General features: G+C 45.3%; 1 protein-coding gene across 1 annotated transcript in view; it reads right to left on the bottom strand.

The window, feature by feature from the left end:
- Nucleotides 1–13,453, bottom strand: part of GCLC (glutamate-cysteine ligase catalytic subunit) — a 44,336-nt gene that overhangs the window by 18,974 nt on the left and 11,909 nt on the right. The window contains exons 2-3 of the mRNA XM_014863858.3: nucleotides 3,353–3,465; nucleotides 2,405–2,587 (exon numbers count right to left, since the gene is read on the bottom strand). Of these exons, the coding sequence (XP_014719344.1) occupies nucleotides 2,405–2,587; nucleotides 3,353–3,465 (296 nt within the window). The remainder of the gene's footprint in view (nucleotides 1–2,404; nucleotides 2,588–3,352; nucleotides 3,466–13,453) is intronic.

Here is a 13,453-nt window from a genome sequence, read left to right as displayed (position 1 = left end):
GTAAGGCGAGGCTTCCACAACTAAGTAAGTAATTATTCTTGTTTTGTTTACCAGTCCAAAAAGACCCTCCCATCGTAAAACATACGGCTAGGCTTAAAAAAAAGAAAAAAGATTTTTAGAATAAAACTTATTCCTTTGTCTCAATTCTCCCTTCATAATAACTTAAGAAGCTAAATTTAAAAAAAAAAAAAAAAAGGCAACTATTCCATATGGAGCCATTCTCACTTAAGGTAAAAGACACATTAGGTTTAACCAAAAACTTCCTTTTGTGGCCTAGAAAGAACTCCCACCACCAATCAATACTATACATTCCTGAATTTTAAAAGATAAGATAAAACACTTTTGGTTTGTTACAAATTTTTTTTTTTTAATTTGCTAAGTGAAATTTACAGCCTTCTTAATGTTAAGGAAAATGTAAGATATTCAATTTTCCAGTTCACTAGGGGCTGTCAAAGAACACCTGTAACCTTCTTCTTGGCCTATTTTATTATTTTAAAATTTCATAATAATTACCTACACCAACAGCCTTGACAGCTCTTCTTTCCACCCCCGCGTTTGCTGATTTTGTCGTCTCTTGATCCCTCTACTTTTTCCAGCTCTACTACCCACCTTCAACCAGGCTGCCATCATCTGCCCTGAGGGAGCCCCTCACTCAACTCCTCGTAAGAGCTGGCATCCATTCCACAGCCATGCTCACACGACAGCCCAGGTGAGGGCTGCAGAACAAGAACCTGATGCCCGCCCAAGCCAACCCTCCCAGGGCCTCCCACTGCTTTCAGGACAGCAACCAAAATCCTCAGTTAACACGACCTCGCCCGCCAACTATCTGCCCAGCGGCACCTCACCTGACACTTCCACTTCATCCTCAGCATCCCAGCCACACCGGCCAGCTTTCTTCTAGTTCTCAGAAGGCTCCAGCTCCCCTGGCTCATGCCAGGACTTCTGCTCATGCTGCTCTCTCTCCCTACAACCTCCCTCCCCTCCCCACTCCTATTAAAATTCCTACTGCAACTTTGACCATTGCTCCAATCATCCTCTCTTGGAGAAGCCTTCCTCCTCTGCAGTGTCCATCACACACCATGTCACACTCTTTGCTCCACGTCTCCTCCTCATGGCACTGCTCCAACTTTATATTCGTTGGATCGGTGGATATTGGATTACTCTCTCTCACTAGCTCCACGAAGCCCAAGGCTGTGCCTGCTGTCCCTCATGACTGTGCCCCACGCTGCTGGTCTGGCACGGAGCAGGCACTCATCAAGTATTTGAGCGAACGCAGAGTCATGATGTTTTCACCTCCTCCCTAAAACATCAGGGCAAAGGAACACGCCGACTCTCTTCCAAGCCAACCCATCCACCTCCTCCAGCTGGTGGGGGGCAGGAAGGGGCCTGCACCAATGGAACGAAGGAATCAGAGAGAGTAAGAGATGCTCCTCCAGATGCTGAAGCACGTGGGAGTTGCTTCAATAAGGGTTCAACTATTTAGATGTTACAGTGGAGATTTTAAAGAAGAAATTTCCCGTGTAAGTATCCTTTGAAGACCAATGATATGACTCTGAATGCATGCGTTAATTATGGATATTTATCAGAAAAAAAAGAAGGTATAAAAATAGTTCAAAGTGTTCCAGGCATGGATACCAAGCCCTAAAGCTCTCTGAACTTTGAGGAGGTAAGCATATTCTGTCACAATCCGACAGATATGGAGCATAGATAAATCAGATTTATAACTTCATAGAACTGCACTCTTAGAGATTTACATATTATTGCACAATATTTATGTACCTCCTTCTGAGCTAACATCATTTCACTATTTTTATTTACTTTTATGGACTTTTAGCCCTAACTAGATTTGATGACAAATCCTAAATTTCCTAGTGACTCCCCTTACTCCTAGTTAACACGCGTTGACAGTGCAAAGGAAGCACTGATGCCAGCCTCCCAACAGCTGACCCTCTGATCTGCCACCAATGCCACCAATTGCTGGTTTGCAAACACACGAGGGAGCAACTGTCACAGTCGAGTGAGAAGAGCACCTGATAACCAGCAGGAGTCTCTGCTGTTCCTTACAGGTGCTCCTTACGGGGCCATGCCTGCTCTCCCACTCCCACCTGCGGCGGACAGCGCCACATGGCAAAGCAGTCATGGTGGTCCTCCTCCAAGTGGCCTTTCTCACTGAGCCCAGACAAATGCTGTCACCGCAGTGCTCCAGGCCAAAACCCACTGACTGAAGCTGGCGTGCAATTTCTGTTCGCAGCTCCAATGTCACCGATTCTATCGGATGCAGTACATAAAGTATGAACTGTGCGAAAGGATGAGAACTGGACGGTCAAATGCCTGGGTCATGGTTGCTCTCTTCATAACCTCCAGCTCTGAAATGATGCTGGGGCATGTTCATATAGGAACTAACCTGGGAAAGGAAGTAATTGTGCAAAGAGCCTGATGGCCTTCTAATAGCGAAGTGGCCTCCTTCCGGCGTTTGCGCATGTTGTCTTCAACTGTGTTGAACTCGGACATCGTTCCTCCGTACGGCTGTCCGGGGGTCCCTTCAATCATATAACTCCCGTACTCTGGTCTCCAAAGGGTAGGATGGCTAGGGCGGAGAATAAAACCTCGTTCCAGCTACTACTCAGTTTTTAGAAGTTTTTAAAACGTTGCTTAAAAAAATTTAGAAACCATTCAACTGTCTAAGCATTAAAAGTACTGGGTCCAAAATATTTATCAATAGCTAAAAATGCACAGGGGGCACTCACTGTCCAAGAGGAGCAAGCTAGCCCACCTCGCAGGAAAGGAGAGGAGCTGCTGGCCTTCACTTCAGTGCTGGGCTCCCGGCTCAAACGTGGCTTCCAAAACCCAAGGAGTAGAAAACGAGAGGAGAGTCCACCCCTCGCCTCTCTACTCCAATAAAGAAACGTTTGAACAACATCCCACCAGCCAAACAAAACCTGTCTGCAGGTTTTATCTGGCGCCGTGGTCTGTGATCTCACTAACACTCTGGCAATGCTCTATTTTTTAACATTTAAGAATAGTAAATAAGCTTCATATTGAATTTACGGTCCTAAGTGCTTTAATATGTTAATATATTTAAAATGTCAATACCCTATGAGGTGGGTATTATTATTATCACCCCTACTTTACAGATGAGGACACTGAGGCAGAGAAGTTAGGTAACTTGCCTAAGGCTACCCAGCTATTAAGAAGAGGAGCCAGGATGTGAAGCCAGGTGACTCAGAACCAGAGCCTGGGCTCTCAACAGCTATGCCGTCCTGCCTCCTACGCATCTGTGGGAAGAAGATTCCATTCTAGCGGTTGTAACGTTTCAGAAACACTAAGACAACCTTTCAGTTCAGCAGCTTACTTTGGGTTTGTCCTCTCCCCCTGTTCTTGCAGAGTTTCGAGAATTTCCTCTCCAGACAGGATCAACTGGACTCTTTTATTTTCATGATCAAAAGATACCAACATGTATTCCACCTATTGAAAATAAAAGAGAGAAGGATTAACATTCTTCCAGACTCGTCCTCAGCGTGACCTTTAGGGAAAGGCAGGGAAAGGACCCACAGTAACTCGAGACAGTCACATTGGCTTACACTATAGCACACGAGTGTTTGTCTGCATGATATGGAAACGTAGGGAAAATGGTCTGGCGATAGTGGCATTGATTCCTCGATTTCTTCTTTCCCTGTTCTACTTAATAACCTATAGAAAGGTCAAAATGCCCATTATGACAAATTGCACAGTCATGCGTTGCTTAATGATGGGGATACATTCTGAGAAATGCATTGTTAGGCGACTTCGAGGTTGTGTGAACATCCTAGAGTGACTTACGTACACCTAGATGGTACAGCCTACTGCACACCTAGGCTCTATGGTACTAATCCTATGGGCCCACCATCATATACGCGGTCCACTGTTGCCCAAAACGTCGCTATGTGGTCCATGATTGACTTCAAAGGGAAGCTAAGGTTCCGTACCCTGCTGTTGCAGGAAGAAGTTGCATTTTAAAATTTATTTCCTCAACTGGCTTTCTATAGTTGATGACAGCGGTTATCTGGGCGTTGTAATCAAGGCAAATTACCCTCAGCTACTGCCAGGTTATTCAATAATGCGTCCGCTATTGGAGAGTTAAACCATAATCATAAACACACCAATTTGGAGAAGTTACTTTAGGAGTTAATTTAGTTCTGGTTTTTCAAGATCATTTAAGACAACCTCCCCACTCTGAAACCACAGGAAATTTACAATGCAGGGTGCACTAGTGCACAACAAGACTTGGTGGAATTCTGATAAAAATCAAGAGTTAAATACCAAGGTAAGACTTTTCTAGACAGAGCACAAACAGAACCTGCTGTTATTTTCCCTGAAATCACAGGCTGCAAATCATGACTGTTGGTGTGAACACTAAGGATTACGAATCACTATTTATGATTGAAATAAAACACGCGTTAACCATATGTAGGTGAAGAGGTGTGGAATTGGATCATTCAGGCAAACACCTGAGAGTACCCTTTGCACAAGAAACTAAGACAGAGAAGAGATGAGGTGGAACTGGTGCCCCACAAGGCAGATCAGTCCACAGATGTATTTTGTTTGGCTTATCGTAGTGTTAAAATAAAATTTTTAAAAAGGCAAGCAACAATACATCCACTATCTACCTGATATTTCACATGTAAATCCAGATTCCCTGCCTTAAAAACAAACAAACGCCCAGAAGCCCAGCAGAGGCCTGAGTCCGGTGGTCTGCAGTGGCCTATTCCCTTGTTTATGTGGACCTGCCTGACTCTGGAAGGCGTGTGAGCCAGCCATCCCTATCAGAGAGACGGTAATGTTCCAGTGACTGTTTTGCCCTTCGGCTAAGAAATATAATTATAAAGGGGAAAAAAACGTTAGGAACCACAGGAAATAGCCTGGCAGGTTCAAACAACAACAAAAAAGAAACCTTCAATTAACTTTTATTAGTTGTTGCCATAGGCAATGTTTGTATCCCCACAAACTCAGATGTGGGAGCCCTTAATCTCCAAGGTGATAGTGTTTAGAGATGAAGCCTAGGGGGGGTAATTAGATCACGAGAGTGGAGCCCTTCTGATGGGATTAGTGCCCTGATGAGAACGAACGGATGAGAAAGATGGTCTCTCTCCACCACGTGAGGACACAGCAAGAAGGTGGCCATTCATAAGCCAGGAGGAGGGCCCTCACCTGGAACTGAATCTGCTGGCACCTTTGATCTGGGACCTCCCAACATCCAGAACTGTGAGAAGTAAACGTCTGTTGTGGAAGCCACCCAGTTTACGGTATTTGTTACAGCCTGAACTAAGACAGCTGTCTTACTGATGAGTTTAAGTTCCCGTTCTTGCTTCTCTATTAGACTTTTTTAGTTCAAAAAATGGGTAAGATGGCTTGATTTATGTACACGAATGAGAAACGTGAGACTTGCACCCACACAATCACTCAGTGTCAAACGCCTGAACTCCGTAGGCTGCAGAGTCTGGAACTGCTCCCACCTTTAAGTGTAGGTTTTCAGATAGCATCTACAGATCCACGACTCCTGAACAGCTAACACCTGATGGAACAGGACACTTTGTTAAGTCTCAGGATGGAGAAATGAGAATATAAGTGTGAGAAGCAAATTAACCTTTAAATTAGCACACTGAGAAAGGGTGTGCCATGAACTTTTCATATATGAATCCTAATCTTCAAACCCATCATGCAAAGTAGGCATGACCGTCATCTGTTTTACAGATGGGCAAATAGGAGTTCAGAGAGGCTAAGTAAAGCTGCCCAGGGCCACAAGTGTTGGAGCAGGGATTTGAATCCACCCCTGCCTGCACACCTTGCCGCTAGGACTATAGCAGATGCCAATCTTTTGGGGTGATGATAAGCTTTGAAAAACATTGTTGTAAGCTACAGGTTATAATACTGGCTGAAAAATCATTCAGACTGATTATGCCTCAAATTTATAAAGCGGGCCTGACACTGTATCATAGAAGCCGAGATCTAACAGAATTACAGATTTAAATAGATGGGTCGGCCTGTCACTTAGGCCCAGGACAGGCTCGTTTGCTCTATCGATGTAGCATTCCTAACTCTCAATTAGAAGGAAGCTTCCTTCTTCGATCACTGGCTCCAACACGTCTCTCTGGCATCATCTCTTATTGGGGTTATCCTCTGAACCAGATAACACACTTCCTGAAAGAAAGATGAAGAGATGCTGCCTAGCTTACTGAGTTCCCATCATTTATCTATTATCAAAATGAGCAAGAATGCTTATACCAATTACATAACCTAAATTGCAACAACTTTTATTAGTTTCCTAGTTTTGAAATAATTGAAATCTTTAGTTTTCAAAACTACTCTTAGTCCACAAGTTTAAAGCATGGGCAGAGTAAAGAAACAAAAAGCTTAAACTCATTTGAGTTTTAAATATCAGCCAAATGGATGACATTTAAAATGCTAACAAAGCAGACTCTCCTTAATTAAAAAATAATCATCCATGATCTCATTAAGCAAATGAAACAGAACATCATCAGAATATTTACCAAATGAAAAAGAAAAACAAACTTACCTTTGGATAAAATCTGAGTGGACTTAGAAGCCTTAAGAATTCCCTGAACATTTCTCAAACTCAAATTTAAGGCGTTCTGAAGTAATCGTCCCCTAAGGTCACCTTGATCTTTCTGCATCACTGCTCAAAGTGGTTCTTTAATCTCTTGGTTGTCTTGTTAGAGTATTTAATCCCCCCCACCTCAATATATTTATGTTTATTTCTAGTTCATACAAGCACTCAAATAATTAACTCGATTTTTAGGAGCCAAACTAGAGCCGAAATGGAATTTGGTTCAATGACCTAGCTGTTCAGTCATAAAAAGTGATACATTAAGACAATGTTTTCCCAACATAAAATACCTAAAGCCGCAATGACTTATTATTTCTGGATTTTGTCCCCCTCCTAAACTTCCTTTTTGCACTCCAAAGGATGAGAGAAAAGACAGACTCAAAGAGAAAATAAAAAAACAGGATATAGAGGCCCTCTGTCCACTACAAAGATTTCCAAGATTAGACTGTGCCAGCTTCCTAACATGGAACAGCATCTAGGCTCGACACCAAGGGCTACAGCAACACCTCTCCCCGTACACTGCACACACACACAACTCTAAAAGCGTACACCCAAAGAGCATTATAAACAGGCTGCTGAGTGACTAATTCAGATTCGTGTAATTAACATATCATTTAGAAGTAGCGAAAATAGCCACTGGGCTCTATTCTCAGTACACAGATCGCAATTCCCTAGATGTAACTTAGGGACACTGCTATTTGGTGCTCAACGATTATTCTTTTAAACGGGGAGTGCAGGGGGGCGAGAATACATAAAATATGATAAAATAGACTCGATCATTCTGTGAGACACACTCATATTTTAAATGCACACTTTTTCTACAAATGAAAATTTACAAGTAGAAGATTTCTACTTCTAAAAGGCTAAACTTTATCCTACTGAAAAGAAAGTTCCTAATATCTCAGCTGTTGAATCAAAGACAGAGGCCCATTCTAGAGACTATTATGTAGCTTACATGTTACACAGTGTTGCTAGGGACAACCGGGACACAACCACCCTCTAGTCATTTAATGCAGGTTTGCACAGGCGGGAGGCGCTTTACGTTCATCTGAAATTAGGCCAATAAAAATAAAGAGCCTTAATTGAGGGTGGTGTAAGTACTCCAGCACAATGCAGAACATACAGCAGACAGGGAAATACGCATGACATTACAGTTCAAGATAACAGTTAATAATAACTGTTAATATTAAAATATTAGCATTTTTAGGATTTATGTTCTCTTTACATGGCATTTACCACTAGTTTAAAATAAAAATTTTTCTTTAAAAAAAGAAAAACACTTTGATACTCTACCATGTGGGTAAGGGTTTCAGGGAGCTTAGAATTCGAGGAAAGGCTGGAAAATTTATAAAATACGAATTTTTAAATTTCTGCTCCCTAGAGTTCGTGAAAACAGTGCTTAATTAGGAAACAGTCCTGTTGTCTAAGACTCAGAAGCAGTTATAGGCAGTTCCCTATTTCGAGAGGTTACACTTTGAGAAAGCTCCTTGGTCAGTGTCTGTCTAAATTAGAACTAAGGGATTTTCCCACAAAAACAGTGTTACGCAAACGGAAGGTCCCTGAGCCACCTCTCAAAAGTATTTACCCATCATGTGCCTGACCTCTAGAGAGAAGGAACTGTCACGACGTCCCCGAGGGACAGCGAGCCATGAGGTCCTACATCCCCCCCCAGGCAGAGGGATGAGGACTCCCGGCTCCCTGCACCCTGAGCAGGCGCTGCATCCAGGCAGTCAGGTGGAGGAGGGGCGGCGAGTGGAGGCTTCGCCTAGGATGGGCGGGCTGCAGGGCCGGGTCCACAGCCACCCCACCAAGAGTCAAAACTCGGAGCTCAGGGTCAGCTCCTCCGTGCTGCTGTCGGCTCTCTTCCACTGGCCTGACTCCTGCTAGAACCACCTGTTGCTTCTCAGAGCCACAGTTTTCTCCTTACACCAACTCCAAAAGCAGCTCACAGCCATTCTGAGGGTTAGGGCTGTGGGTAGAGTTGAGGACCAATCAGTGCCAAACACCTTGTCTTGCTGCTCCCCCAACCCCCTCTTTGTCCTTGCACCCATTCAACAAGGCAGCGTGCTGGGAACGCTGAGACGGGCCAGGCAGGTGTGGTTCCTGTTCTCAAGCTCACACTGGAGCTGGAGGACAGCCAATCAGACCATATAGCTAATGAGCTGGTGACTGCTCGAGATGACCAAACAGAGCTGTGCATATGTAGGAGGAGGATCCGATCCAGTCTAGGAGATTCCCTGGTTCCGTGAGGAACGGGGCTGGCCAGGCAAAGGAGAGGGTCCACTGATGCGTCCACATAAAGACAGCCTCCCACACGATGCCTGGAGCCTTCCCAACCACCATTCCGGTTGCAGCATAATCACCTCTCTGGCTGGTCATGGATGCAGATAAACCGGGCCCACCCCATAGAGATCACATCACAATAGTCCCTCGCTAGGTTATAACCATGTTTGAGCACTTTTGGGGCCCAGTAAGTCTGAGGTAGAAATTGGAACACATGTGCTTCTGCACAGCCACATATATGGGGATATTTTAACCTGGTAACTGTTAGTATGTTATATTAAACTGTCCTATGTGCCCAAAAGGAAATGTTTTAGTAGTTTAGTCTAAAGTTATATCAAATTCTTACAATATCCGATATACTTTGGCTTTTTCTCCTTACTATGAAATGTCATTTCATACCACAGACTCATGCGGGGTGCCCTCCACGGGAAGTTCACGCTTGTAGAACCAGAATAACTGGGGCCTTGCCCTGACCTGGTCTTCTGCTGGCGTCCTGGACTAGGACTTCAGCTCACAGAGCAGGTTGTTTTTTCACTTGTAACATGTTAATCTCAATTTTAACACTGCATAAAATCAATGAATTTCCTGTATGATTAGGAGCAGTAACTTCCCTGAATCATTATCTCGGCCCCCACAGAGAAACAAACTCTTCTTCGCACGCCCAGACTGGTGATATGAAGTCCAAACGAAACATTTTAAGACTTTAAAGAGAGAAAGACTTAAAAGAGAGAAAGGAAATGGGAGCTTCAGGGAAAACTACGGTGACTCTCCTACTGGGGGGACAATGACACCTTTCACTAAAGGAAAGGAAAAAAATCACACTGTCCATTAGAATAGACACTAGGCACAGGTGGCTATTTAGACTTAAAATCAATTGAAATAAAATTAAAAATTCAGTTTCCAAGTCCCACCAGCCACCTGTGGCTAATGGCTACCGACTGAATGGAACAAACATTTCTCTTACTGCACAAAGCTATGCTGGACAGCAATCGACTAAAACCCAGGAGAAAGCACAACCCTGGACTTGTACCTGGACACACGAACTCACCACAGGGGGAATCCCCGAATGCACATCTGCTCTTTCACGCCCTGCAGGTGGCATGGGACATTTATCTTCTGGGCCTCTGAATCTACCCCGGCTGATTTTTTTACCCCTATCACTACACTTCAGGCGTAGGTCAGTTCTAACTTCTCTGAAGGTCAGAGAGACCACGTTAAAGAACTCCTTCCTTATCTGTGAACCAAATAGAGCAGAACCCAACCAGCCTTCTCACACAAATTGACCTCAGAAAAGGCAGCACGTGAAGTTAAGCCACCAATGGTGACGTCGGCTATGGCCACCGACATATCGCAGGCACTCTGCAACTCAGAAACCTAAACCCAAACCAGAAGACGTTTCCTCCTAAACAAACGATATTGTAAATATAGATAGCTTTTATTTACCTCAAAACACCTCCACTTGAGTACTGCAGCTTCCGGATTCTAAGGACAAGTGAAGTCCTTGGCTGAGAACATTTTCCCGTCAGAGTCCTCGTCACCATGTGGCTGGTGAGAAAGAGGGTATCGTGGTCCCCAGACAGAGGCTGCTCTGGACCCACTGCTCTGCAATGCTCAGCGGGATGTGTGAAGACTCCGCAGGGGGTGCCGACTGTCCAGAACCTCCGTGGTGACTCCTGCCAGGCTAGGAGGGCTTAGGGCTCCAGCAGTGGGCACGACGGGTGCTGGAGAGAGCGCCCCCTCCATGGTGGGGCCCAGCCCAGCGCCTGATGCTCTCCCAGAGCTGAGCAAGCCAGAAAGCATGCCTGCCCCCTTGTAAAGTGCGTTTATAAACTATGCTGGGCTAGATTCAGGGACTGGCTGTGAGAAACTCAGGGTTTCAGTTCTTAGGAAACGCTGGTAGACTAATACACCCAACAACGAGGGGGAAAAAAAGAGCGCTTTCTAAAAAGACTAAGCGAGAGCCGTGCGAAAACAGAGAATTCTAACTCCACAGTGACTGCTGTGCTCAGAGGGGCCGCTAGGCCCAAGTGACAGGGTGATGGTAATTCAAGACCTCCAAGTTTAGTGCTATTCCACCATTACAAGGACCTGAGTGAGCCTCTTCCACAATCACCCCCCATAAAGGCAGCCTCGGGGCTCCCCTCAGGAACCACAGCTGCTGTCAAGGCAGACCCCACCAAGTCAGCAATTCTCACCACCTCAAGATGGGATTTGGGATTTGGAAGATGGGATTTGGAAGGCAGACACTCTTGCTGACATATACTTTCCGGCCGTATTTGCAATTACGTTAAAGGACCAAAATCTCAGGAAGACACAGCTCCTGACGTGGCTCTGCTTCCGGCCCACTACCTGTGCCCCAGGATGAGGTCGCACAGGCTGCATAGCTATCAAGTGAGGTCAGCCTGATTTTCCCATAAAGGGCTCACCCACATCTGCCTTTTCACAGGGCTCCACTGCCAGCAGCAGATTAGCTGGGAAGGCTGCGGTCACATTACTAAACCTGTTAGCATTTGTCCTGTGGACCGAGAAATTTCCCAGGCATATCCGATATTAGGGTTTTGAAAGAGCGTTGGCATTTCACTAGAAGGGAATCACTGGCCCTCCGGTAAGAAAAACACTGACGCCTGCACTAGCGGCTCTAAGACACTCATACTTCCATTCAAAAAAACAAAAAGCCTACTTCCTTTGTCACCCCATCCTTTCCTTTCCTCCCACCTTCCATCTCATCTCGGTGGGCGCCTCCAGACCTGCCCCGAGCTCTTCGATCCTGCTGATCTGCAGGTGGGGTATGGTGGAGCGGCTGGCGTGCAGGCCCTCAAGTCACTTTCAGTCTTGGTAACTTCTGTTTTTCAGCGTTTTCTATTGTGAAATGAAGATAATACCCACCTCATGGGGGCACGGGGGAGGATTACAAAAAATAACGCACCACAGAGCGCCAAAAACAGCAGAAAGTGCACAGCAGCCCTCAAATGCTCGTGGTTACTTTTCAGCTCTAGGGCAGGGATGCACTGATTGAGGTAGAACAGTGTTTCTAAGTTTTTTTTTTTTTTTTCAAATGCTGGTTACAACCCCTTAGGAGGCCACAGTGGGTTGAAATCAATATTATAAAAAATTCTTTTGAAATGGAGTAAAATACCAGAAAGTGTCACTTGTGGGAAGGGAAGTACCATTTCATGAAAATACTGTTTCACATGGCGTCTGTTTCGGCTACTCTTGGTCTTAGTTAAAAGTGAAAGCTGTGCACTACTGTCGAATCCCGCCTCACTGCAAACGGGCGGCCCCGGGTTCCCTCACGGAGCATACCAAGTCGCTCCCCTCCCTGAGACGTTTGAACGGCTCCTGCCCAGCACAAGTCGTGCCCCCCTCACCAAGAGGATGAGGGCCGATTGATTAGCCGGCCCCTGCCTCCTCCATTTCAACCCCCTCCCCCCCACCATGGTGCAGCCCCACCGGCCTTCTCTCCGTTTCTCCAACCACCACTTCAAGGCCCTGACGGCACTTCTGTTCTCTCTGCCTGGAAAGACTTTCCCTCAGCCCTTCAAACAGCTGGCTCTCCTGTGGGTCTCAAGTCAAGTATCACCTCTTCAGAGAAACCTCTGCTGACTCCCCAACACTGTGACCCCCTTCTTGTCCCCATGCTCAAGGGGCGCCACCTACGCTAGTGCCTCCTGGAGTTGTGCAAGGTGGTTACCCTCCCGAAAGCAGTCTTAATTTTCCCTCTCTTCTCACAAATATTACAATGATAGACATTCAGAATGTGTTTTAGTCTCTGGGCCTTAGTTTCAAACTCCAAAAAATAAGGGAAAAACCCAAAAGTTCCTTCCAGCTCTCAACTACTACTTCTGTAATTAAACTCTTCCAGAAATTCTCTTAGCATATGACTATCCGTTTTTCTTTCCCTCTCATCAAATACGTTACTTACCCTGCACTGCAAGGAAGGGAACTTTATTTAAATGCACTGTCACGGTACCTAAAGCTTACCCTTTTAAGCATATGTGCCCTAAAAGATTTTATGTATATATGAGTAGAAATCTTTCTAAAATTGATTACATCCTCTTCTGCTATCAGTGGGAGGATACTAAGCCCACTTTCACTCTTTATCAAGGCTTCAGACGTCATGAGCAATTTCATGTCTTTGACTCGAGTCATAACAGGGCAAGGCCCTCGGAGCACATGGGGATGCCCCGTCCATACGTGCTTTTCGCAGCTGCTCTGTCTCTCATCTCTGCCTCCATTGGTTTTTTGCAGTTCATTCTGAGCTGAGAAGCCAGATGACCAAGCGTGCAGGAATGGTGTATAAAGTGAGTGGTAAAGCGCATGAACTTTGTACTCAGAGGACTTTTGCTTCTTTGCTAGTTGTCGCTCTATTTGAGTAGTGGAGCAAGTGGATCACGACCCCTAGACAGAACTTAACACGGTAATGGGGGTCTTGGGGGCCAGGAGGAGGAGACCACGTGCTCAGCACAGAAGCGCGCTAGATAACAATGCACCTTCCAAGGATCTGATCTGTGTAAATACATGAACATTTGGAGAGGGAAACGAAGGAAGCACCCCCAAATGACTTCC

The sequence above is a fragment of the Equus asinus genome, chromosome 8 (assembly GCF_041296235.1).
Source record: "Equus asinus isolate D_3611 breed Donkey chromosome 8, EquAss-T2T_v2, whole genome shotgun sequence".
NCBI lineage: Eukaryota > Metazoa > Chordata > Mammalia > Perissodactyla > Equidae > Equus > Equus asinus.
Note: the sequence above shows the minus strand (reverse complement) of the source record. Positions and strands in the feature narration are given on the sequence as shown.